Source organism: Pteropus medius, unplaced genomic scaffold, assembly GCF_902729225.1.
Source record: "Pteropus medius unplaced genomic scaffold, Ma_sr-lr_union100, whole genome shotgun sequence".
Lineage (NCBI taxonomy): Eukaryota > Metazoa > Chordata > Mammalia > Chiroptera > Pteropodidae > Pteropus > Pteropus medius.
Genome location: NW_024351729.1, coordinates 930107 through 957991, shown reverse-complemented (window position 1 = coordinate 957991; position 27885 = coordinate 930107). Strand labels below are relative to the sequence as shown.

Below are 27885 nucleotides of genomic sequence, written 5' to 3'. Positions count from 1 at the left end.
TTTTCTACCTCTGACCGTGATATTATTGGCAAGAAAAATAATTTGAGAATTCTTGTGTTTAACACATTTAATTGTATAACATTTAAAAATGTGACAATTTTAAAATATGGTAAAAGGTTGAGAAATTAACAAATAAATCAATAATTGAAAACATTTACTATAGATTATTCCTGTGTCGCAATCCCAGAAGGTAGAGAAATTTAGATCTAGAAGGAACCTTAGGTAAAGGTTCTATAGGTTTAGGAAATACTTACTCATTTACCAATGTATATTACTTGTGTAATTTTTATTTTTTTCAAAACTGTTTAGGAAAGAAAGCATGACAGAAAATTGTTTCTTGTGAATTTTAAATTGAAAAACTTTAACATTTTTTTGCATGTCATATGACTCCTAAAGACAGTATCCCACCATTGAGACGCAGAGCCTGTAGGTGGAATTGTTAGGTGTAAGTAGCCGCTGCCTGTGTGGGGTTAAAAATTGTATAGAAAATGTCTTTAACACTTACAGGGCCACCACGAGGACCAGCTATACCCGGAGGTCCAGGGGAACCACTTTCGCCCTTTAAAAAGAGAAAAGAAAATTAATGCAATCATCCAAAGGCTAAAGACATTTTTTTTATTTCTAAATAGTGTTAGGTGTTACCTTATCTCCATTCTGACCAGCTGGGCCAGGAGGACCAATAGGACCAGCAGGACCCTAAAGAAAATAGAAATATATTTTTAATTTGGAGATAAAAAACATCATTTTTCCAATTAATCAAACAGAGAGCATATAGATATATTATTCATCTAATAAACAAGATAATATAATTTTTTATGGCTTGCATAATATTCTTTTCATTCAATGTGTAAATACTTCAGAGCTCAGTAAATATAAGATTCTATAGAATGGCTGTTAAGGACTAGAAGATTCAATGGAAATTTATTGATTCAGTTTTCTTTCTCTTGCAGAAGGTAAATACAATGTGATATAATATCTTACAGTAGTAACTTAAAAATTAAAATAACTTGCCTTATTCAACTGCTTAATAATTCAAATGTTCCATTTCACTACCCAAAATATCGGTACACATATTAATGTTTTCAAAATGACATTTTCAAATATTAAGTTTTACTTATATTACATAAATAAAATATTAGGATTTTTTAGATGGATGATAGCTTACACCACCTAGACTGTCAAATGTGAAGTATTTATTTCTTTAAGGCAACTACAGTAAATATCGTATCCATGTAATGGCATAGTTTTCATGTTTCTTTAGCATGTTTATTATGTAGATATGACTACATCTAGATGTTTGCTAATGTGACTAGAATTGATTATAATGTTTGTTTTTTTTGAATTTATTTTGAAATAGTTATAGTTCACAGAAGGTTGCAAAGAAGTATACAGGGAATCCTGTGCACCTTTCTCCCAGCCTCCCTCAGACATCTTTCATAACTGTAGTGTAATATCAAAATCAAGAAATTGACACTGGTACAGTCCATAGAGCCTATTCAGGTTTCATCAGTTATATACATTCTTTTTTGTGTATATACGACTTTATATAATTTTATCACATGCAGCCTTGCATAACCACCACCACAATCAAGATACTCAAATGCACAGCACCATAAGACTCTCTTGTATCACCTCATTATAGCTAAAACTGTCTCCTTCTCCCTCATTCCTAACTCCTGACAACCATAAAGCCATTCTGTATCTTTGTATTATGTTATTTCACAATGTTACATGAATAGAATCATGCAGTAAGTATCTTTTTGATTTGACTTTTCATCTCAGCATGATGTACTTGAGGTTTACATAAATTGTTTCAGTTATCAATACTTTATTCCTTTTTATTGCTAAGTAGTATTCCATGGTATGATTACCACAAAATTACAATGTTTTTTAAAATCAAAAATTTCCTTCATAAGCAGTATTGATTATCTTGGAATTTAGTGACTCGTTATGACTTTAGCTTGTAATCTTTATCATACTTTTGAGATTTTCCCATTCTCAGGTCACTGTTGAACTATCAGGTAGTGAGAGATAGAAATCAGAAGTTTTAACTATCAAACATTTGGGTCTTCTTAACACCTAGAAGGTGGCAGAGTATGGCCTAACTTCTGGGAACAAACAGAAGTTGAGGTGAGGAACTGTTTCCCTCCAAAGCGAGTACTCACCCTTGGACCATCTTTCCCTGGAACACCATCAGCACCTGGACCGCCTGGATCACCCTGTAAATAAAGCCAATGTCATCAGATTAGAAGTATTCTCAATGAAAATCTTCCAGGAAGAGGCTCGACCTTCTAAATTTGCTGTAATGTATACTACAAATAAAATGATAACATTAATTTTGAAAATGGATTGCTTTCCAGCAGTGGTATTTTCTTTTACCTACGAAGTCTGTTTTGTTACATAATTAACAAAAGATAAGTCAGTACCTTGTCACCCTTTGGGCCGGGGCCTCCAGGACCACCTCTTTCTCCAGGCATCCCTTGCAGACCAGCAGTACCAGCAGCACCAGGTGGCCCAGGAGGACCGGCAGGGCCCTGAAATTAAAGAATAAATAGTAAATCACAAGGAAAAGGAATGCATTTTGTAAAATCTAGGTGAATTGAATTAATTATGTGGCATTACCTTTCCTCCTGCAGGACCAGGGGGCCCAGCTGCACCTCTAGCTCCTGCGGCACCTGCTGCTCCAGGAGGTCCACGTTCACCAGGGGCACCAGCATCACCCTATAGTAAGAATGTGTAATATCTCTGTTAGAAAACCCTAATGCTAAAAATAAACCCCAAACACCCTAAATCGTATTATTTTGATGCAGATCGCTAAGTTCTTAACTTATATTTTTGAACAATTTGAAAATTTTTATAGTTATATAGGACATTTGATCAACTGAATAGGAACTGAAAACTTAAAAAGAATTAGTCTCAACAAGGAAACTTTGACACCTGATCTGATGAGCTAGCTTTGAAACTATTGTTATTATTTTATTCACAAAAGTAAATTTTCAAGTTCTTCTACCAAAAAAGTGTCTTTCTATGTAGTATCAAGGTACTGTAAAATCTTTTCTTGTGAAATGTCAGGCCCATGACATTAATGTTTATTAATGTCAGAAAACTTGATTTTTCAGATGAAAAGCATATTTAACGTATTCGAAATGCCTTGAGTTACCCTAAGTGTATTCACTAAATGTTTGTAATGTTGTCCTTCTTAAAAAGAGTATTTTGGTGTAATATACTAAAAGTATGTCACCAATTAATTGTTCTATAACATGCTGAAGAAATTGAAAATAAATTGAAATATTCACCTTGCCTCCTGGAGCTCCAGGTGCACCAGCCTCACCCTTTGGACCCTAGAAGATTGACAGTCTATGATCAGGCCTATATCAAAATGCATGTTATATAATGCAAGCAAGATACACACTTGACTTGTTTTCATACTGTATGATTTGTTATATCTTGAGCTATGAACTCTTTCTTTAATTTTTTTATGGTACATTTATTTATTTTATGGTACATTTCAAACTTTTTATGTAATAGTTATGATTGAATAAATTTTTCTTAATGAATATTTCAAAACTAAATATTAAAACTGAGAACATGGCATGAGAAAAAGCAAAAGTTAATAATTGATAAATGGTTACAATTTATTCTTTTGGTTTCTGAGTTTTGAAAAAGTGACAAGCAACTTACTGCTTCACCAGGTTTTCCATTTTCTCCTGGAGGACCACTGATTCCAGCTGTGCCCTACAAAGAATCATATTTGTATTGTGTAATCACTTTAAACATTGTTTACAAAAAAGCTTCTTTTATGTATACTCTTGCAAAGTATTCAAAAAGGTTTTAGTAGTCTTTTTAGAAGTAAAAAAAAATTGTGGCTCTCAAAATCCAATGACAGACATGTGATAATATCTTATGAATCGATGTTCATCTCCTTCTATTCTTTTTGTTGATGTTTATAAAATGAATTGGTGATCATGGCGAGATGGACTTAACTATATAAATTTAAGTTCTTATGAAAATAAATATAAATAAATAGAATTATGTGAACTTAATTACTTTTAAAAAATTATTAATGTATTCATTCTGAAATAGACATAGAAATAATGCCTGTCTATTCACATTGTCTGTCATTTTATTTCAAGGTAGAACACAGACAAGCAAATTTTATGCTTAAGATGAATTATAATCTATTAGTGTCACACACAAAATAAAACAACTGAACTGTCAAGTAACAAATACTACTATCAAGGGAAGTACTAGTCTGGTAAAAGCAGGTGCTTAATGATGATTTAAACAACTAATTCTTACTGGTAATCCTGGTGGGCCTGCAGGTCCTGCTTCTCCTCTGTCACCAGCTGCCCCCTAGGTAGAAAAATGTAATGAGATTTTCCATTATAAGATACCTTTCATATTAGGTTAACACGGTTTTCATTTCAGCAGGCTAATAGCTTAATTTAAAAATTAATGGTGTGAAGGAGAGCAGAGTCTGGCCTGTGGAAGGGATGCAAGGAAGACATGTGCAATATAAACTTTACTCAACGTCAGCATTTAGTTGGCTATTTAAATAAACAAGCTTCATAATCGCTTTGGTGAACTATTATGATACAGTGTCAGAGATTATGTAATTTCCTAAGTCTTCCCTCTACCCCATTCCCACCCACCTCCAACTCCAATTAATGTGAGTCAACTTACAGTAGGTCCTGGGGGTCCCTGCGGTCCAGTTTCACCATTCTTTCCAGCAGGACCCTAAAAGAAAAAAAAAATTAAAAAAGCAGTTAGGAAAGCAGAGAGAAGTCATAAGGTTAGAGATAAATGCCTGTATTGTAAGGCTGGAAATAATTTGATGAAAATTACTTACTGGAGGGCCAGGACCTCCAGGGCCACCTCGTTCTCCATTTTTTCCAGGAGCACCCTAAAGAAATGACCAGTATTTATTATTCTCAAATCATCTACTATACTGTTCCCTCAGAGTTTTGATCTGCCTCCTCTACATACACACACGTACATCCACAACCAAAAAATAGTTTCTATAAGTAGATTTCCATAAATGTTGCCACTGTTACCCTAGCACTCTACCAAAATGTGTGTGTGTGTGTGTGTGTGTGTGTGTGTGTGTGTGTATTTAACGCCTTTCACAAAGTATTTGATTTTCATATATTATTCTGTGCTTTGAAGCAGATATTAAGTTTGGCCATCCCTGCACTCCCATACAGGAAGTAAAAGGTCTTCCATTAATTACTGAAAAAATTAAAAAAGGAACTCACATCATTTCCTTTAGGACCAGGGAAACCCATGACACCAGGCTGACCACGGGGACCAGATGGACCTGGAGGACCTGGACGACCACTTTCTCCTTGACTTCCCTAATGAGAAAAAAATTACATTAGTAGAGGTTTGATAAAAATCTGATCAAAATATACAATATACATATCAAAGCTATAAAACATACATCAAGATGAGGCTCAACCATGCATGGCATTATTTACTGGGTTTGTAAAATGAAATATTAAGAAAGTACATACAGGAGGCCCTGGTTTTCCATCGCTGCCTGGTCCTCCTGGGCTTCCGGGCACACCCTGAATTGAAGTAAGTCAGGTGATTTAAAAATAATAATTAAAAAACCCATATATCTATCTGTAAAATTTAGAGATTTTCACATATATGTAGTCCCATATTCGCATATATTTTTTTCTGCCTATAAAGTATCTTAGTCAAGGGTTCTATTTTCTGTTCTTCAATCTATACTAGCTTAAGTTTTCTTAAAAGAATTTTATTCTATTTCATCGTGAGCCTATAAAAGGTGTAGTCGATTTATGGTGTGTCTTGAACCTTCTTCATTTGTCTTTTTTCTTAGTAAATGAGTATTTCTCTTTACCCTCACTCCTGGACCACCAGGGGTGCCATCTCGGCCAGGTTCTCCAGGAGCTCCTCTGGGCCCTGCGGGGCCTGGACCACCACGCTCCCCAGCAGGACCCTACACGGTGAAATAAATCAACAAATATGTAAAAGAGCCTTCGCTGATCTAGACATTGACAATATTAGGTTACAATTAGACATCTTCATTTGGTCTCTTACAGAGAGTTGGTGTGTTGTAGACATGCTCAGTATATAATCACTGTTACCTATTAGCTTGGAATGTCATACTGGAAATGTTTTGAGGCAACTTTAACAAATATCACACTCTTTAAAAAGTAATATTTAGTGGGCTTAACAATATATTTCTCTGCATATAAAGTCAAATATCTTTGATGATATAAAGTCAAATTTGTATAGAACTTTAAAGTTTTAAAAAAACTTTCAGGCATCTTAGTTCATCTAATTCTTGCAGTGAGGCTGAGATAAATAATTTCCAATTGATAGGTAAGTTAAAGGATTCTCATTGAGGTTAAATGACTTGCTTTAGTTACAAAGCTAGAAAAATGGCTGAGCAGCGGCTGGAATAATTGTTTTACATTGGGAATTTTTTAAAACTCTAATATATTTCTTTTAAAATTTTAGGTTTTAATTAATGGAGAAATGTATAGAAGAATATACCTACTTGTAGTACTCTTATTTTTGAAAATAGATACTAAATTTTCTACCTTTTCTCCTGGAGCGCCGTTTGCTCCAGCAGGCCCTCGGAATCCAGGTACACCCTGGAAATAGTGAAAAGCAAATATTTCAGTCCAAAGCATTAAAAATTTTTATAATTCTTGAGTGAGAATAGAGATATTCTCATGTTATAAAGTTCTTCAAAACAATATTTAGGATTGGGTACTCAAGAAAAACCATGGCTGCCTCACCCTGAAGGTGAAGTTCTATGTGGGCGCTAGTGATGTCATTTCCCATTTAGATGCCCATGAAAAACATACCCTTTCTCCTGCAGCTCCTGGAAGTCCATTTGCACCAGGTTCTCCAGGAGAACCGTCTTTGCCATCTTCACCCTTAGGTCCTGGAATACCTGGAGAACCACCTTCACCCTAAAGAAGGATGCCCATAAAGGAATAATGCCTGAATCAGATTGCAAAATTTTTACCTGTTTACTTTCTAATTGTTTGATATTTTTCCAAAAGATAACCAAATCTGTTGGGGTAATACTTACGCGTTCGCCACGTGGTCCTGGCTCTCCTTTGGCACCATTCTTACCGGGTTCACCCTAAATGAAACAAAATCCTGATTTAAAAACAGGGAGAATAGACTAACAAAATTATCACCACTAACATTCAATTATAAAATGAGTGAAATCAACATAAATTCAAGCACACAAGAATAAAAATCTTCTATTTATATTTTTGTTGTGAAAATTAAGCCACACTTTTCAGGCAACAAAGGAAACATAGGCCACTTACTGCAGCACCTCGCTGTCCAGGAGCACCATTGGTACCAGCTGGTCCTGGAGGACCCCGGGCTCCTGACAGTCCAGGAGCTCCAGGAATGCCAGCAGGACCCTAAAAACAATCCAAGAGCACTAACATCAGCCAAACTTAAACTTTCTTTCTGAATGGCTAACTTAAACATCACAAATATGTTGTCATGCAACATGCAAGGGAAGCCAATAATGTGTGTGTGAATGAGATGAGGGTGAAGAAAGGAGGCTTCTTACCATTTCACCTTTACCACCAGGACTACCATTAGTCCCAGCAGGGCCCTAGAGAGAAAAAGAGAGTATTAATAATCATGCAAATAGTGCACATATATTAGAAGTTGTTTATATATTTGCAAAATAAATTTATTAGCAGATGTTGTATTTTATAGAGAGTGATTCCTCCAACTATAGCACAACACATAAAAAGTTGGCAAAAAATTACCATTGAATAAATTAAAGATAACATAATCTTGTTCTGAATTATAATAATAAATATATAGAAGAGATTTTGATTCTGTTTCTTCTCCAAATTTTTCTGATCATGGTGACTAGTTTGGGGCACATTCTTTGAAGTGTCAGAAAACCATCCATCTTCTAATTCAGTGTGTGTCATGTAAACATGAAATTCCTAAGTTCTAGAAGACTGCAAATCTCAAAAACTACCATTTCCAGTACTGATTAAATCAGTATTTGTCACAGTAGAGTCACTGCTGAGCACTAAGCAAGATTTTTTTCAAAAAAAGTAATTTTAATTAATAGCAACATTAAAACATATGCTTTCATGAAATAAGTGTAACAACACTCTCCCTCTCAATGGCCATATTGACTACTTACAGGAGGACCTGGAGCACCAGCATGTCCCTGAGGTCCAGTTTCTCCTCTTTGTCCAGGGGCACCATTTGACCCAGGAGATCCTGCAGGTCCAACTTCACCCTAAGAAATAAGCCCTAAGTAGTCAATTTCCCCTGCCACTTCTCATCTCTTAACCGATTTACTCTTCAGTCTTATTTAAACCCATCTCTTCAAGGCTGGAGTAGGATGACTCTATACTCTATCTAAAGCCAAGAATCATTAATTATAAAGGCAAAAAGAAAAAAATAGTAACTATGTGTGTGACTGTGTTATCTCTGTTTCCCATAAAGTGACTGGAAAAATAAAAATAGCATCAGAAGAGATATCAAGATAGTTGAATATCAGATAAATATAACACGCTTTTGGAAGCAAGAAGGTGGGTAAAGGGGATCCAATACAAGGCGATGCAAGGAGACAAGGTTTCAGGTGGTGACACACAATAAAGTATACAAATGTCATATTATAAAATTGAATGCCTGAAATTTACATTATGTTATTAAGCAATGTTTCCCCAACAATTTTAATTAAAAAAAATAGGGCTTTAAACATCTGTACGGATAAAAAATATCCACTTGATTTGTGAAAAAAAGTTATTTTCAAGAAGCAATCCAACGATTTTCTGTTATCTCCAAGATATATTTTATATTCTTCCATAGAAATACATGTTTACCTTAGCACCAGGGGAACCAGGGAATCCTGCAGTTCCAGGAGGACCAGGTGGGCCCTGAAAAAATTAAATACCATTCAAGAGCTCTTAATCAAGTCAACAAAAACTAATACTACTATTAATAATATGTGAGCATATACAAAATACAGAAGACAATTATGCAGATAAAATAGTATTTATCATTCACGGATGAATATTATGTGGAGAAACGAGGTGGTAAAATACAAAGAGAGTAATATCCAAAGTAGAAAATTTGGCTCTCCTCCCACTCCTGACTTCTACCACAAATGCTGTGACTTTGTGTAGGTTACTTGGTCTTGAGTCATCATTTATAAAATAGGGGTAACACTATTATGTATTTTGTAGGGCTCTTAATCATCAAATCCAATAACGGCCATCAACTAACGTTGTTAGCATCATACAGATGTTAGCAATTGGCCAAGTATAATAAGGAATTCTAGAATTTTGTTTATGGGTTTAATACTTATAGATTAACTGTTTCTAGATTTTATTTATGGGTTTAGTGTCATTTTGAATAGGATGTTTATGAACAATGGTGAGTTTTGGTTCTCTAATCCATATTATTCCAACATTCCACAACCCATAATCTCTCATTATCCTGAAGCAAATCAGGGTTAGATAAAAAATTACTTACTGGTTGTCCATCACTTCCTCGAGCACCATCATTACCTCGAGCCCCCTAAAAATAAAAATTTATCTTAAACATCTACTTAATTCTAAAAGGCTGGTGACAAGTAATATTTTGACTAAAAATTCTGACTCAATCGAGTTGATTTTTCCTCAAATATATTGAAATGTGCTTACTAATTATACATATTTTAGAGTCAGCTTGTTGAAGTCTATATATACATATATATAGCAAAGATCTAATGTAAAAGGATTGGAATCTATATTTTAAAAACTGAATGTGAATTAATGGCTCTAATAACATATACAAAGTTAACACTTAAAAAATATCCTCAATAGGAATAATGACTACGAAACACTTGTTTGTTTCTCTATAAGTATGCTAACATTTGATGGAGGTGACTTTAAGTGCAATTTCATAGAAAAGAAATGTTTCTGCAGGTTGTCACAGCCTGAAAGCATGGCAGAGACACTTATCAGTGAGTCTGGGTTATAAATGTGCTATTTTGGTAACAATACTCACTGCGGCTCCTGGAAGTCCTGGCCGTCCTCTCTCACCAGGAGACCCTCTTGGACCCTACAGAATAAAATTGAAAAGTATGGTTATATTTTAAACTTGAAATGTACAAGAACAGTTGCTAAGGGAGAAAGACAGGTTGGCAGTTAGATGGAGGTTAATAGTAAAACTAAAAATTATATGATAAGAAACATAATTACCATGGGTCCAGGAGCTCCATTTTCACCCGGAAGACCATTTTCACCCTAGAAACATTAAATTTGTTACTATTTTGTATAACAAAAAGAAAATTTTTATTCTTTAAAATTTTTATTTTTAAAAAATTAAATACAATTTCAAGAGCCCTTAATCAAATAATATTATAAAAAATTATGGCACTGGAGAAAAAGATATGCATTTTAAAAATATAAAATTTTTGTTAGCAATTTTTTTATTTACCAGAGATCTCAATTTACATATTTTAAAAACTTGAGGACTAAACAGAAGTAATCAATAAGTTACTCAGGGATGCTCAATTATTTCTACTTTAAACAGTTCAAGTTATCAGCTTTCATGGAAGCTTTAATAGAACATCTCAATTAGTCACTATTATTCAGCTCCTAACATAAAAAAATTGTAGCGAATTCCAGAAAAAGTTAAAAGCCAAAATATAAATCTTAAATATAGCTACAATAGTTAAGTAAATTTATTTATGAAAATGTGATTTTGTTGCAATTCACCTTTAATCCAGGAGCACCTGTTTCACCCTTTTCTCCATTTCGTCCATCGAAGCCCTATGAAATGTATAAAAATAGTAAAAATATTAAAATCTGTTAATAATACTGAATGGTTGAAAACTTTATGTTGAATTTTTTATAACTAGCTGTTTCACATAGAAATATTTTCAACATTCGCTTAAATAATTTAGAATTCCTTTAAATGAATTAATGATATGAATATTGATTGTATAGTGAACTGTCTGAACTAATCAGAAAGTAAAATTTAGTCCAATTAGGAAGTTGTTTTAACTTAGAGTAAAAAATATGTCAGTTTCATAGATTTTATTTCTATTAAGCTGATAGATTTTGAACTCAGTTGTTTGAATCTACTTAATGCTTTGCAGAGAATAAAGTTGCTTGATTTGATCTGTAAGTCATATTGACTAAGTCAATGAATAATACAGTTCTCAATATGCTTTTATGTTTTTTTTCTGACAATGGTGATAAGAAATTAAATTATTCTTTCTCAAACCTTTTTATACACTTAAAATCAGCTCATTTACTTTGTATAAATTAGCTAGTTTGGCCAACAAATAAAGTTTAAGACAAAAAAAAATCAAACTAGTTGTCAGAATCAACTATTTCTGGCACATAGTCAATGGTCCAATAATATTGGTTAGGCAATTAACATTGTCATATGAAACAGCTTATAGTCAGTTTAGAACCTCTACTTACTCTGTGTCCTTTCATACCAGGGAATCCAGGCATGCCAGCGGGACCTTTCATACCCTAAAAATAATGAATAGAAAAGATTTTAATAAACCTTCAAGTAGAATCACAATCCAATAGTAAAATGCTTTCTAGTTAAGTTTAGTCCAATTTAATTATATAATGATTTTCAAGCTAAGATCACTGTGATTACTTCAATTAATTCAGTGGATGCTGAGGACTTACTGGAGGTCCAGGCAATCCTCGTTCTCCGGTTCGTCCGGGTCTTCCTGATTCTCCCTAGGTGGAGAAATAAATGATACATAGATGTTTTTATAAGAGAAAATACATCATAGCCAATTAATGAACTGATTAATTTGCATTTTTCACACCAGGGATTTATGAAAATGGTTAGGGTAAACGTAATTGTGAGATTAGTTTTCTTAATAGAAGGAATAAGGAGGGCTTCTCCCATCTCTATGTAAATTTATGAAGAATGCAGGCATTTCTCATAACTGAAATATTATGACCACCTCTCAATCCAATGAGAAGAATTTGTGATTAGAAATTAAATGGGAGAGGAAGAATAGCATAGTATTAAAGGCATTTATAAGTTTCAAAATTCATAAAGTACAGATATCAATTTCTTCATTATAAGAGGAAGAGAGAAAAAACTTATTTCTCCTCCTTTTAAGTGACATAGTCACTGAGTGAGTCTTCTTGACAGAGTCAAGTAGCACATTTGGGAATTCTACTAGTTTGAATTTAATAAATGGCATATGTAGTTATGAAAATACAATATAGATATTCAAAGAGTAATATTAGCTAAAATGTCATTAAAATATTAATGATTTTTGAGTAAGGTTGTCCTTCTGAAATTTCAGCATATGGTATATGCTGTTTAGAATATTCCAAATTGAATTTTGCAGTATCCCCATTCACTCCTTAAAAACGTACATCTTTTCCAGCAGGACCAGATGGACCCATAGCACCAGGAGGTCCTGGAGGGCCCTGAAAACAAGGAAATAAAAAACAAATAAATCTGTAGATTTTTCTGTTACAGATAATTTATTATATATTATGTGTATTCCTGGAAAGAACTCCTTTTGGAAAATACTCTCAAAATTTCTCATCATAAAAATGGTACATTGAGTTAATGTTATGTCTATATTATATTCAGTTTTTACTGCTTGTTAAACTTATTTTTAATGAAAATTAAAAATATCATGCATCTATGTTTTATACAACACATGTGTATTTATAAATTCAATTGCACTTCTACATTTTTGAGATATTGAATTTTTAAAAATATAGGTATTTTCAAATATTTTAAAATATTAAAATAATTTCTCCTTACTTGCTTACTTATACAGCACGCTTTCTTGGAGAATTCTACTAGATTATGTTTATTTATAGTAACAAGTTTTTAAAATTATATATCAGAAGAATAATTATGAAGGTGAACTGAGTGGCTATAGAAAAATTAAAAATTAAATATATGTTTAAGAGAGAGAGGATTTATATTCATACTAGGAATTGGACCATTGTGATGGCTAATTAGCCAGAAAATTTCTAGATTAAATAGTAAGTGTCCTAAGATATTTAAACCATTCATAGTCCAAAAGATCTTTGAAACTAGTTCATCTATTATAAAAATATATTTTCTTATTTTAAAATGTGAGCATAATTTAATCTATACTTTGTAAAGATCTTTAATTATGTTTTATAAAATGAAGATGGTTTCTATATAGAATTGTCAATATATTAAATATAGATATAATTGTTACTTACTGAAGGACCAGCTTGCCCAGGTTCACCAGGGGGACCTTGGTATCCTGGAGAACCCTGGTGGGTAAAATAATATGTAAATATTTTAAAAGTAACTTAATCTTTATATGATTTATTTACATTTGGAAGATAGTATGAAATCAAGATTTTTAAATGTAGTCAGCAAATTTCATTCCAGTTTATAAAGATTAAAATCAAGCTCTTCAGATCCAAATAAAGTTAACTTATTCCATTTCATCCACTTAATTCCATTAAAATTGAATTGTTTTAAAATTGAAGTCATACACATGCAAATTAAACATGTGGTTTAATTTTATCAAAGTTTTCATTTCTAATAGTTGCTTGTGGAAAGGAATTAAATGTGAAACCCCAACATCTTTGAAGGAATGATAGTTTCTTGGTCGTTACTCATCTACTTAATTAGGATTATGTATGCTGAAAGAGCTAAATTATAGCAATATCTGTTTTGACTTGATTTATATAATATGAATGAAGAAAAAAGCACCACTAAAGGTTATACTTACAGGGGAGCCAGGATGACCAGATGCACCAGGAGGACCAGGAGGGCCTGGGGGACCCTGGAATGTAAATTTGAAGGATAAACACAAAATAAATGTATCTGAAATATACTTTATTCAGGCATCAAAGAGATGCCTCTGTTTAATGATTCTGACATCTTTAAAAATGTGAACAACCTACCTTATTATATAACTATTACATTCAAGAGTATGATTACATTCAAGAGTATAATTAATTGTATTAGATCTACAATGAAGATATTACAAAAATGTCACTCTAAATGAAATTCCTACAAAATCAATAAAAATTATTGGTAAGTACTATAAAATGTTGGCCTGAAAAAAGAGATTCAAAATCTGGAAAAATCCATGCAAAATACTATGAAAATCCCTTCAATATTAGGATACTAGTACTAGTGAAGAGCACTTTTTTGCCTCTTGTAGAAAAGTACTTATCTGCATACTATACCTCCCAGTTTCTAAAATTAATGGTGTAAATCAACCCCAAAATTCTTAACTACGCCACTGAGTTATGCTGACAAAAAGATTTAGATATGCATATGAGAATTATCAATGTATGGGATAACAATGAATTACAATTATAACCAACAGATTTATCATTTTTCAGAACTACAGATTAAACTAGGAAATTTTCAGTTTTGAAAACTGCTATTTCTAAAGATTATTAATAAATTTATAAAACATTAGTTTTTAATTAAATTTTCTCTTATAACTTTTTTTTGGAATGTTAATCAGTAGTGGCTTTTTAATTTTTTTTTTTAGTAAAAAACTTTATCTGATTGAGGAATGGGATTTATAATGTGAGTGAGTTGAGTAAGACCAGATATTTACTTCGTTAATATAATTCTTCTGCTTTGAAAGACACAAAAAAATCTTTAGAGATTTTTAAAATCCTCCTTTTACAATTTACCTTATACCAATTTTAAGGATTTTTTTTTAACTCCTCATTTGGATCTATTAGTTAAAAGCTTGTCTCCTCTAGTTTTAGAAGTCACAAATATGGGATCCAATGATCTAGGCAGCAATCCTCCATAGTCCCCAAGAATCTAGAGTCATGTTTTGTTTACTCTTACATACATTTCACTGGCAGTGAAGTGATAAACTTCCCTACTGTTGCTTCTCCTGAAAGGCTTTCTACAAGGGTCATTTACACAGAACACCATGCATCATGTATACATGCCTAGGTTTCAGTGCTTTTTGCTATTTGCTTTTATAAAAACTCTAGGTCATTTACATTGAGAGAAAGTCTTTGGGCACAATGTGAATAACTATCATTTGCAATAGGTAAACTTAAAGACTTGATGAATTCTGGAAATAATTGTATTTTTATTTCAGAATTTGAGGCAAGATAGATTGTGATATTGGACTTCATCACTCAAAATGTGGTCTAGAAAGTAACATTTAATTAATGAAAAGATGTTAGAAGAATATTCTGAAGAACTTAAGTGAGAAAGAGAAAAGTGGAAATAAAAAATAACATTTGGTTAAAATTAGGGAACATATGAGTGTGAGATCTAAGCATAAAGGCAGGTGGGCCTCTGGTATAGATTTTTGTATAAAGAAGAAATGAGTGGCAAAACAGGCATGAAGAGAGGCGGTGAGGAAAAAATGAGTTAAGAGAGAAGGATCATGATAATCCTTCTATATTCTTTCCCAGCCTTGATAGAGAATAAACTATTTTGTACAACTCTGTGATAATACAGTATTACTAGTAGAAAAATCATCTGAGATTTAACAAACTGGAAGGCTAAATAATGCTCTAAAATGCTGAGGAACATTTATACATACAGCTGGCCCGGGATAGCCTGCGATTCCTCCTCCTGCTACTCCAGACTTGACATCATATGACTCAAACTGGGGAGAATAGTTCTGTAGCAAAGAGACCAGATAAATATGATCATTTTGATATATAAATCATAGTTCATTTCAAAAACATTTAGAAGTGCATGCAACTATTGATTGATATAAAATTTCCGAATGCCAGAATATGTGGTATGTATTTAATTATCTTGCTTAACCTCTCTCTCTGTAGCTCTAGATATCCTACAGAAATACTTGCTTCTGCAATACACAAATTGTTCAACTAACTGTATGCAATGTTAATCTCAAATAATTTGTTCTTTTAGGCTCTTACCCAAAATATTATTTCTAAGTGATATCTACAGCATTAGAACCATAGGATCATAGACTGTTTGAGGCTGAAAGAGCCTTGAGAAAATATAACCTGACCTTCTCATTCTGAGCAAAAAAAAAAAAAAAAAAAAAGTCAAATTATTTTCCTAACAGTTAATAATGCAAGTAAAAGTTGTATCCTCTAGCTTCTGGTTAGTATACTGAAAAGGTTCACCAAAAAATAAATATTCCTATGAAAAATAAGCATAAGAATAATAGAAAGACTCATGTGTTTATTGGACTTCTTTGAAGATTATTCTGTTTTGAATGGTAGGCCTAGCAATGGGTTCTGTTTGGTACCAGGATAAGAATAAGTTAGACAATAGCCTTCGCTTCCTTTTGAATTGATATTTGAAAAGTCATTTTTAAAAAAACTCCTAGTGATTTGTATATTTGTTTTCTAATTTCCTCTAACTCCAACATAGCAGAAATTTTGTTTTATTTGTTTGGTTAATTGTTTTACATGCAAGGTTAGTTGGTGCCATGCTCTTTAGGAGGAGCTGTGCTCTGAAGGCTTGGCAAGAGTAGTTGCACAGGCTTGAATAATGTTGACTTGAAGGCTATAAAAGTGTTCACAGCTCTTTAACTACTTTTTGTTCAAACTTTCAGAGGTTTTACTATTGGGATTATAAACAGAATAAGTATAGTTGCAGTAATTCTTATATTCTCTGGGTTAATTCTTTTGGGAGTTGATTGTGCATTTCTCAACATTCCTACTGAGAATTTGGAAAATTTTGCAAAGATATAGTAGCAATAGCATTAGCATTATGAGGAAAAGTAAATATTTATAAAGCACTTAGAATAGTGCCCAGCACTCTTAGCACTAAATAAGAATTTGTTAAATATATAAAATCAAAGAATATACATAAGGAACTCACAAAAGGTAGATGTAATATAGGATAAAGAAAAAGAAATGAAGTAGATAGTTTTAAAGGGGGGAATTTTTTGTCATGGAATTTATTACCTGACTACCAGTGGGGCACGATTCACAGATTCCAGGGGGGCCAGGAGAACCAGGGGAACCTGGTTGTCCTGGAATACCAGGATCACCATTTCTCCCAGGAATACCAGGAGGGCCCTAAAAAAAAAATCATAGATAAAAATGAATAAAACAGTGAAAAGTCTTAGTGACTCAGAATCTTTATCAATTGTAGCTTCTCTGCTTTATAATATGAGAAATCAATACAAGTGAGACATTTTCTTGGGAATATACACATTTTTAACCAAATCATGTGAATAATTACAGTGTCATTTATTCCTTTGTTTATTGACCTATATTTTATTTTTCAAATTGATAATGGAAATGAAGACCTTATATAAAGTGTGGGAAACTTGAATCTTTACATGTACAATTACAGATTCTCAGTTTAAGTTATTTTGTGTCATTATTTAAATATATGCTACTCAAGGAAATCTATGAATGATGAAATTCAAACATGGAAAAACTATTAGACAAAAAAACAAACTACTCAAAGAACTAATTTTATTCCACTAATTTCATTACTTACTGGATCTCCTTTGGGGCCTTGAGGTCCGTGGCCATTAGGAGGGCGAGTAGGCTAAGAAATGGAAAATAAAAACAGATTGAACAAGATATAGAAACAATTTCCCAAGAAATGTGTCCCAATTTGCATAATTATTTCTTATCCCAAATCACGACGAATCCATGGTTTTAAACTGGAATGTTTACCTGTTACATGTAACACCAACAAGATTGTTTGACAGACATTACTGTCATTTCTTTTCAAGCTCCTATAATATAGGAACTATTTATGTGTTTAAATATAAATCTTGAAGATGTACAGATTTTCTTTAAACTCACAGCTGTTGGAGGCTGTGGGCAAACTGCGCAACATTCTCCAAATGGGATCTCTGGATTGGGACAGTCTAATTCTTGTTCGTCACATATTATGTCATCGCAGAGAACAGATCCTGAGTCACAGACGCATATTTGGCATGGTTCTGGCTTCCAGACATCTCTATCCGCATAGGACTGACCGAGATAGGAGCATCCTCCATCAACAACTGGAAAATAAGTAAGGTCGTGTGATATTTCCTTATGTTTTGCTGAAATGTGTTTTTCGTTATGCTGTCACGACTATTTCCAATAGCAAAGTGAAGATTCTTTGAAACAAATAATTTCTTCCTTTCATTAAACTAATTCGTGAGTGTGTTCTTATCAGCATGCTTGTACAAGAAAAAAATCTATAAATTAAAGCTTCAAGAGTATCATATTTTCCCTGTATAATTTATTAAGTAATAAGAAATTACTTAAAATATCAAATCTATTTATTAACATCACATTGGCACACCATAGTAAATTTTCCTTAAGGCCAGTAAGTATTTTATTTCATTTATGGTAAGAATTAAACACCAGTGGAAATCATGCAAACGTTTAAACATTTATTTATTAACTGTGCAGTTGAAAATCAGCTTTTCTACCCAATTGCTATTCTTTGCTTTAACAGTAGATGGGAGCATTAAACTATAAAGATGATTTTGTCATTACTTCTGAAGACTTCTGGATTTTATTAACCTAGTTGAGAAATTCGGGAGAAAACTCAGATACTCTTGGCAGCATAACACTCTTCCAGATTCCTGGGAAAACTTTAACAAAGCTTATTGTATATATTGAATATCATTGTTAGCTGTGTTTGGTATTAGCAGGTCAACATGCTATGACATAATATACTGAATATGGATATAAAGAAGTTTCCAAATTACAAAAAAAAAAATTAAATATTCGCAAGAAATAAGTAAAAGTAATAGGGAAAAATATGAATCACAATCAAGTGTATTTGTGGCTTTTCAAAAATGGTCAAAAATTTGCTTCAACCAAAATTTTAGACTGTTTCCTAATTATATGTAAGGTACTGAAATTTCAGCAGCTATTATGAATGAATCATTTTAGGGGTTGCCAAAATATAATCTGGTCTCAGTTCTTAAAGCATTAGCTATGGATTATGGTTAAATACAACTTTGGTTCTTGAGGATTTCTATGATAGCTTGCCAGTAATTGAGTAAACAAATAAGTTTCTAAATAGCTGCAAACATTTTTGCAAACAACAAATGATATACTGTTCAGTATTTGTATTTTTGCGAAAAGCAAAATTTTATTTTCTCAGAGCCCAAATCTTTAAAATGTCTGCTGAAAGAGGCCTCCTTGGAGGAGGTAGGTAGTTAACAACTTTTTGCTGCCTTGTGCCAAGAAGCCTTTGAGTGGGTCCCATGATTTTTACATCTGGATACTACAAACGGCCATTAAGATCACCTCTTTAAGTTCCCATTTCTATATCCTTTCCATATCTGATGTAATAATGATTTAGGTTCATGCTAAATACTTTGGGTTTACAGATTCAGCTGGTTTAGTAAAAGTTCAAAGAAAAGGAGAATTTCAAAGCCTATAGACTACAGAGTGCTAAAATTGCCTCTACTCCTTGTTTCCATTTATGTGCGCAGGTACAACTTTCATGATCTTGTGCAAAACCCTTAACTGAATCAAAGAAGTTTAAAAGTTTATTCTTTATGTTCCAATTATCCAATGTGGTCTATAGCTAATAAAAGAAAGCATGATCGTTTTATTGCAATTTTAAGTAAGTGGGAAAGAATCTATTTATTTTAAAAAGTTATTCTAGTTTCTCTTCCATGTTTGAAACAGATACATGAGAACATTGGGAAAAAATATTGTCTAAGTTTTTAAGGAAACATTCCTTTATACTTAGTGAACATAAAAGCTGAATGCCAAATGCTTACCTAATGCAAATGAAGTAGGCCTATTTAAATGGTATTATGAAAACTATGCTTCAGAGAAGCACAATCTTTTTCATTTTATGAACAATAACAATATGAGGGTCTAAGCATAAAAAACATTATTCTGTAAACATAACTGACATCTTAATTTAAGAAACAAGTTCAGTGTTTTTTACCAAAGTTCTGAAAGTTTTAATGAGATGAAAGACTGTTCAATAAAATTGCATGAAATACTTTCTTTGATCTTGGCATTGGCTTCTTTTTCTTAAAAAGAATCATTTAAAAACTTTCTCTAAATTAATTTTATATGAAATGTCCCAACAGATTAGTTTTAGCTTAGTATTTCCCCATTAATAATGTGAATTTCAGGCTTCCCAGCCCCCTTAAAAATACCACTAGTGTACAGAATGTTGACTATAGGCATTAATACTGTATTGTATGCTTTAAAATTTGCCAACAGACTAGATCTTATGTGTTTTCACCACACACAAAAAATGGCAACTGTGTGTTGGCTGCATTAATAAACTTGATTGTGGTAATCATTTCACAATGTATATCAAATCACATTATACACTTTAAATATATACAATTTTATTTGTCGATGATACTTCGGTAAAACTGAGGAAAAATACTACTTGTTTATAGTAATGATTCAGCTCTGTCTCTGGATCAGGAATATCCTTCCATGTTTAACACAGGATCTGTGTTAGAAGAAATTGCTTATTAAATACTAATGGCATATTAAAGGCAAATGAGGATAACAGTCAAAGCTATGGTCAAGCATCTCACATTTTAAATATGTGCTTAATGTGCCTTAAAATTAACATATTTTTCCCTATGTATTTATCTTCCTATGTTTATGTCTCATTGAAGGTATCATCACATCACTAAAAATAAGTATTTTCCATTTGCTCTGCAAATTATTAAATAAATGAGCACAATATTGACTTATTAAAATTGTAATCAAATTTGTTAGAATTGTATTAAACCCAATGTTACATAAATGAAAATTGTTTATTAAGCATCCTGTTTCCAAATTTTATTAGAAACCATGTGCATTATGCTTTTTAAGACACAAAGTTCTCAATATAAAAGTTTAATTATTTTAGAGAACTTTTTTTTAAAGTGAACAAGTAATAGATTTTCCAATTACTTCCTCTTTTTTTTATTGCTTAAACTAAGACTCCCTGTTCCAATTTGTAATTAATTTTAAGCTTCACCTCTCATGTCACTTGATGTTTCTCTTCCTTATTACAAAGCACAGTCCTAAAATAAATTTATCTGTGGTCACACAATCAATGCATTAGACTAACTCATCTGCTTACCGTGTTCTAAATTACAAAATAAAATGAAGTTAGTATATGACATAATCTGCTCAGCTTTTTTTGTATCCCAGCTCTCTGTTTTGGAACTTTGGAGAAAAATAAAACCAAGTAACATAATCTGATATTTTCAGATATATTTAAAGCTTTTGTTTATATTTTTAGTGTTCAAATGTTAGTTTATGCTAATTTTATTGTTGTGACCACAAAAATAAGCAAATTATGTTTGCCTTAATTCCATTTTTGGAGTAAAAATAATATGCCCTAAAAAGTATCTAAATTATTAATTTAGCTTGAGAGACAAGTTTAATATTTTTCTCTTCTTATTGATAGATGTGATATGTAAGTCATCATAACATTATTTTCCTGTTACTTTAGAAAGTTGAATATTTTGTAAGTGCATATTTTATAAGTTGAATATTTTGTAAGTGTAAGTTTATATAGTTTCCACCTAAAATATGTTTGACTTTTAAATGACACTAATGTTTGGAGAACATACATTTTTATTAAACATGTTTCTGCTGCTTTTATATTTATTGGAATATGTTAAAATATGGTAGTTAACAAAAAAGACTTTGAAGAAAGTATCTGTAGACCTTTATAGGTGGATAATTTCAATTTTAAAATGTTGTTTTGCATGGACAAGGTAGATTCTGCTTATTCTTGTTCTACCTAAACCCCCCCGAATCTTTATGAATCATCATTTCTAGATATTTTCTTATTTTATTCTTTATAGAAAAATGATTTTTATGTCTCCAATTAGAAATTTCCTTTAAGTTGATTAATATTTTGTCCTGCAAAAGATAAAATAGAGAATTAGAATTAAAAGTATCACACATCTAACAATCAGCAATTGCATTATAATATAATCTTAGTGACAATTATAGGAATAGTAAAGAAAATATATTCTACTTGTTTTATTATAGCTGGCAAACATCTTTAAATTTTATCTTACCTTCCTTATCACTAAGTCACTAAGTAGTTTAATTTCTTCCTTACAGTAATTTTATATTCCAGTGTTAGTAAAACTAATATTAGACAGAGCTTATACTGTATCCCTTATGTTGTAGGCACTGTTCTGAGTGCTTTGCATATCTATTTTATTTAATTTTCCCAAAGGCCCTAAGACATAAGTACTATTGTAATCCTCAATTTACAGATGGAGAATCTGAGACACAGAGACATTAAGTATTTTTCCCAAGGTTATATGGAAAGGAGTAAAGCTAAGATTTGTACCTAGAAAAGCTGTCTCTAAGTTTGACACTCTTAACAACCACATTCTAGTCCCTTTCTGCAGTTTCAAGGTCAGGGTAGGATTAAAGGAGCCAAGTTCACAGCTCTATCCCATAATGGTTTCTAAACCCTGAAAGCTTAAAATCAGTCTAAAAAGGTAAATTTTTAAAAAAGAGTTACCAGTTTTCTATAGAACATCTTTTCTATTTGGTCTCAAACCAAGAAGTTAACATCCGGAGTTGAATTCTGTTGTTTATTTTCTGTGACCTTATGAAACAGAGTTTTATCTCTACGGCCACCCTAATGACATCCAGACCACCAACAGGATTAAACTGTGACTGGAAAACCTAGCATACCTTTACTATATAGAGAGAAGTAAGATTCCAACAGCAACAGCAACAAGGACAAACAGATAACGCTTCTGTATCCAATGCAAAAAAAAATTGTTAGGATGTCTAAGACATTGATTTTCGGAAAATATAGCCACTAAACAGTTCATATTAGTGAATTTCTAACTTCATTAGAAGCTTCTAAGTTTGGACATTATGAACACTGAGGCTCCAAAAAGTATTTTTTCTGATTTTAATTAACTTGAAAAACATGGTCCCTGTTTGCCATCTTCCACACCAAATGCTATATATAGAAAACAAAGTTGCAGAAAGATAAATGCCATTTACTGAAGCAGTAATTTCTCAATGTGAATTTTCAAAGCAAATTTAATTTTTAATAGTTTCTGAATCCTTTATCTTTGATTTTTGCATCTTTTGAGCATTAAAATTTTTGCCCTCTTCTTTGAACTTTTCATTTTGTTCATTAAGCTTACAGTTCTTGACCTCAGTTATGGAAAATACAGGGATTTGTTAATCTGAAAGGAATCCACTTTCTGCTGTGTTTTCATTAGGCACAGATAGAAATTCTAGTGGTTAACATAACTTCCCAAACTGCATTTAACAAATGATTTGTGAATATCTATCTCATTTTTTCCGTTGTCATCTTGACATGAAACAAGCAGTTTCCCCTTTGAAAACTGTATTTTTTCTGCCATATGACTCCCCACTAACCACACACACGTTTTTTTTTTTTTCTTTGAGTGCAGAAAACAATGGAACTAAGCCTTTTTCCCAGGAAAAATGTTTTACAAGAAACAGCCCACTGAGATGTTTCCAGAAAGTTATTGTAGACCTGGAAACTTTACAAATGTTCTTCATGTCCAGCAAAGGCAATAACATTTTTCGTGTTTAAACTTTAACTCTTAAGCAATCCACTTTAATCACTTCAAGACAGTGATATCATTTGATGTTACAAAATAAAAGAACTGGGCTACAAAATCTTTGGAACTCTGTACCAAGGAAAAGTCATCCACAATGAAACCCATGGGGTTTCGGTAGATGGCACTCTTCTCCGAATGACAACTCTGTACATGTGGAATAGGGTCTTTTCTGAGAAGCTATCTTTTAGTCTCAATTTACTTCTGAAAAACTTATAGCCAGTGGTTCTTGTTTTTTAAATAAGACTTGTAGATAAGACATCAATCTAGGAAGCTTAATTAGTTAAAGGGCACATAATCACACTTTCTTCTCTCCCAGAATTGTTCCAAAGGCTTTGCTGCCTCTTATAATACTGAGATGTTTAATTCCAAAATTTAATCACAATATCTATTTACCCACAGGCCTTTAGATCATCAGATGCTGAATACTCTGGAGGTGATAAGGAAATGCAAGGTATTGTAAATGAAAAACACGAAATTTTGTTTTAATACTATATTTACTTAGAATTTATATTATTACAGAACTGAAGAAAATTTCTGGTTAAATCATAAGTGATCCTCTTGTTTAAAAAATAGATTTAGCAATTCAAAATTGAGTGCTTAATAGAAAGCAAAATCTACTTTTTTTCACCTTTAGAAATTCATTAACTTGTACATTTTCTAGGACTATACACACACACACACACACACACATATATATTTTAGTATCTCCTTTCAATGACAAACTTTACAAAAATAAGAAAATTCATATACTCTGAACTTAATGTATATTTTTTTCTCTAATTACCCAGGATTTAACAGAATTTTGGTTCTAACATTTTCTAGTTGGCAATTCCAACTAAAGCACTGAATGCATGTTAGATGTCTTGACACTAAAATATGTGAGCAATTATGCATTCTCTCCTCTTAAAACTACAATTGTTTCTTGTGATTTTATGTTAGATTTTTTCCACTAGTTAAGTATGTTTAATTTTAGGGGCAATACAAAACAGAAAACTTGAATGCTACTTGGTCTGTTACAAATTCTCTTGTTAAGCATAATAGAAAATAGAATCTTGTAACTTGTAGTAAAGAACTGATTCTTTGCGTCCATTTACAGTTTTGTAATTCTAAAACAATGAAAGGCCCACAGTTTATTGTTACAGTGGAATTATCAGAATGGCAAAATATAAGCTCAAACACTTTTAATTAAAATAAAGTTTATCTCCTTGTCCTAATTAAGCAATATTATTTAGTAATATATATCTATCCATTTATCTATCTACCTGATAAGCAGTGCTAAAATACTTATGTTAAATAAGGACTACATTAGAAACTTGAAAAACATTTGAAAAAGTCATTATATGTTATATATGGAGTAGTTATGTGTGAAATTTTGAAAATGACCATAACTTCAAGCTCATTTCTAAATAGTCTTTAAATATTGTTACCATTGTGTGTGAATATGTGTATTTGACAATATTTTATCAGAAATGTAGTGTTTAGTATTTAAAATTCATACATGTAATATTTTTAAATCTCATTATAAAATACAGAATCCAGCTGTGTAACCTTTATGTTGGCATTGGTTATGTAACTGCCTGACAGCCACTAGGCGGTAAGTCTTTGTGCTTAAAATTTGGCATGTTTATAAACTACAGGAAATATAAAACAGACCACATTTCTCTATTGGTGGAATAAAAAACATGAATTAAATAGAACTTTCACAAATTTGTAAGATCAAAATTCTCTGTGAGGACATGTTTTATGTTCCAGAAAATTCATGTGAGCAGACTAGAAGTTAGTGTTCATTTGGGCTGTACTGTTTCTCTCTGGGATTCTCAGGGCATATGTAAGAAACCTATACCCCAGAGCTAAATCTAACGGTTCTCAATGTGCTGTATATTCAGCCTCAGCCACTTCCCGGAACCTCTCCAAAGCTAATCCACCAGCAGAATTTTCTTGTAAAACCTATAAGGAACATAAGATGCCCTATCTTAAAATATTTAAATATTTTTTCCATGGTAAACAAAAACAATAAGTTGAAAAAAATTCCTTTCAATTTCTTTTGAACTTAAAAGCACACAAATATATCAGCAAAATTCCATAGCTATTTATTATTTTCTGCAGCTAAAGAGAAAAAGGAAAATAAAAAGAATTTATGTGGTATCAAATATTTTTTCTCTCTAAAATTGGATTTAGAAGAAAAATAACCATAGTGCTTATAAAAAATTATATCCACCAGGCAATTACAAATATTTTGTCAGTTTTTGAACTGAACACCAAAGGTTTGTAGTGTTTTCAACAATGAGAACTGTGATTCCCCCACCGCCCCCCCCACTCCGAAATCAGAATCTAAGAGCCTGAAAAAATGCAAAAATTTTTAATGAGGTGGGGGTGTGGTAACAGTCATTTGGTATTCTAGCCAAGAATTGGGAGTTGTAGCATCTTCTGGGAGGGACAGAATGGAGGGGAAAAGTGAAGAGAAATGAAAGAGGATGAAAGATTGACGATCTTAGGGAAATTAAAGGGGAGAAGGCAGAAGGAAAGAAGAAAAGAGATGGAAGGATAGGAAGGACACATGATGATGTGGGAGGGATGCTAGAGGAAGGGAAGAGGGAAGAGAAGGGATGGGCTGCCTTAGGAAGGGGGTGGGGCGATGAGTGAAGGAATGAAAAGGGGGAAGATGTACAAAGGAGCCAAAAGAGGTGGAGAGATAAGGAGGGGAAAGAGAGGGAGAAAAGGAATAAGAGGGAGAGGAAATGAGAGGAACGAGGAATATGTGTGTTTCCTTTCTTTTGTGGCCATGGGCTGAATATAATTGAAATGTCATTGGGTGTTTCCCACTTACTTACATATATATGACCTGTGAGAACATCAAAGATATTTGGTACTAAAAGCAAAGAAAACCACTTTCAGACACCATGTTTGCAAAAACCATAGGTTTAAATTTAAACATTTTTGATTTTCTGCATATAGAAATTGATGTGTAATGATTTTTTCTAATTTAACATTTAAATATTACTATGAAAGTTTGTATTCCAATTCATCCAGTATTTTCGTGACTAAGAGAAACATATGAATTAAAAGAAATATTTTTACATAATCAAATAATAAGAAAATTGTGGTTTTGGGGGAATTACAACACAAGAACCATTGCTTGCACTTATTAGAAAATACAACAGATTAACCTTTTTGAAGTCAAACAATATCAGTGTCTTTACCTTGTCTGTAGAAAGTTAAACTTTCCTGTTGATATTTTTAAAAAATATTCTCTTCATTAATTCAAATGTAGTTAAAATATAGAACGTGTGTAAAACGCTAGATCTTTAACAACAAACTATTAGAAAATATATATTAATCAACCATGTAAGTGCTTGAAACAGAATAGAGACAGGAACCATGAAATATTTTGAGCAGTTTGAACCTATTTAAAGGGTTGAAAATATAATCTTGTTGCCATTTTACATTAGAAATCTATTCAGTAATTCTAATAACGTATAGTATTTCCTTTAGAGTATTCTTAATGCATGCTATTTTTTAAATGCATTATTTTATTGGGAAAACAATTCTCGGTAGTCTATCCTTACAAAGAATCCAGCATACAAAGGAAAGCATGATGGTATTACAAGAGACCAATAACTTCCAGACTGCCCAGGGAAGCATTCCAAGATGTTAACAATCCAGGAGGGGAACTTTTTAAAGCCATTTTAAAGGTTTCTAGTGCCGTTAACATGAAAGTGAGTTAGTACAAGAACATTTTTATCTTAAACAACCGGAAAACTTTTAAATATAAAAATGACAATATTCTTTCTAAGCAAATGCGAAAAAAGTATTATCATGGTCAGTTCTATGCTTCAAAATTGGGAGCTTAGAGAGGAAATTAACTTTTAGGAGACTAATTTCCCTGTTATACCTATTTGCAAGGAGAAATTAAGACAAAAACCTCATAAAGTTTCTTGAAATCAGTACCTACTCACCTTCGGAAGCTGTTGTGCCAAAATAACAGTGGGATGAAGCAGAGCAAGAAGTAACCAGATCCCCTTTTGCACAAAGCTCATCATGTCTAAATATCAGACATGAGACTCTTTGTGCGAAAAGGAGAAAAGAAAAGCAGTTCAAAGTAGCACCATCAGTTGTTCCCTGCCCTTCAGCACCGGGCCCGTCATAAAACTCAGCCACTGAGATTCTTTTGCTTTGGCCTTAAATAGGAAAAAGTTTGGCTTCCCTCACTTTCCAGCCCCTTTCTGAAATATGAGAGCAGCACCCATCCCCTTAGCAGTAAAAGAAATGATTAATATGTCTTTTTCCCTTATAGAAGACACAACCCACAAAGTAAGAAAACTAACACATCTGGAGCTTGTATGCATCTGTTTACATATAAGTTTGTTACATATTTTAGTCACATA

The 27885-nt window shown here is 32.4% G+C and overlaps 1 protein-coding gene across 1 annotated transcript in view; it reads right to left on the bottom strand.

Moving 5' to 3' along the window:
- Positions 1-27540, bottom strand: part of COL3A1 (collagen type III alpha 1 chain) — a 38918-nt gene extending 11378 nt beyond the window's left edge. Inside the window, exons 1-34 of the mRNA XM_039844218.1 lie at positions 27453-27540; positions 17748-17950; positions 17434-17484; positions 16890-17003; positions 15542-15622; positions 13739-13792; positions 13218-13271; positions 12384-12437; positions 11673-11726; positions 11454-11507; positions 10740-10793; positions 10221-10265; positions 10027-10080; positions 9511-9555; positions 8859-8912; positions 8171-8269; positions 7574-7618; positions 7320-7418; positions 7073-7126; positions 6843-6950; positions 6573-6626; positions 5867-5965; positions 5514-5567; positions 5256-5354; positions 4850-4903; positions 4684-4737; positions 4300-4353; positions 3682-3735; positions 3297-3341; positions 2623-2721; positions 2427-2534; positions 2166-2219; positions 643-696; positions 506-559 (exon numbers count right to left, since the gene is read on the bottom strand). Coding sequence (XP_039700152.1) covers positions 506-559; positions 643-696; positions 2166-2219; positions 2427-2534; positions 2623-2721; positions 3297-3341; positions 3682-3735; positions 4300-4353; positions 4684-4737; positions 4850-4903; positions 5256-5354; positions 5514-5567; positions 5867-5965; positions 6573-6626; positions 6843-6950; positions 7073-7126; positions 7320-7418; positions 7574-7618; positions 8171-8269; positions 8859-8912; positions 9511-9555; positions 10027-10080; positions 10221-10265; positions 10740-10793; positions 11454-11507; positions 11673-11726; positions 12384-12437; positions 13218-13271; positions 13739-13792; positions 15542-15622; positions 16890-17003; positions 17434-17484; positions 17748-17950; positions 27453-27540 — 2400 coding nt within the window. The remainder of the gene's footprint in view (positions 1-505; positions 560-642; positions 697-2165; positions 2220-2426; positions 2535-2622; positions 2722-3296; positions 3342-3681; positions 3736-4299; positions 4354-4683; positions 4738-4849; positions 4904-5255; positions 5355-5513; positions 5568-5866; positions 5966-6572; positions 6627-6842; positions 6951-7072; positions 7127-7319; positions 7419-7573; positions 7619-8170; positions 8270-8858; positions 8913-9510; positions 9556-10026; positions 10081-10220; positions 10266-10739; positions 10794-11453; positions 11508-11672; positions 11727-12383; positions 12438-13217; positions 13272-13738; positions 13793-15541; positions 15623-16889; positions 17004-17433; positions 17485-17747; positions 17951-27452) is intronic.
- Between the last annotated feature and the right edge of the window lie 345 nt (positions 27541-27885).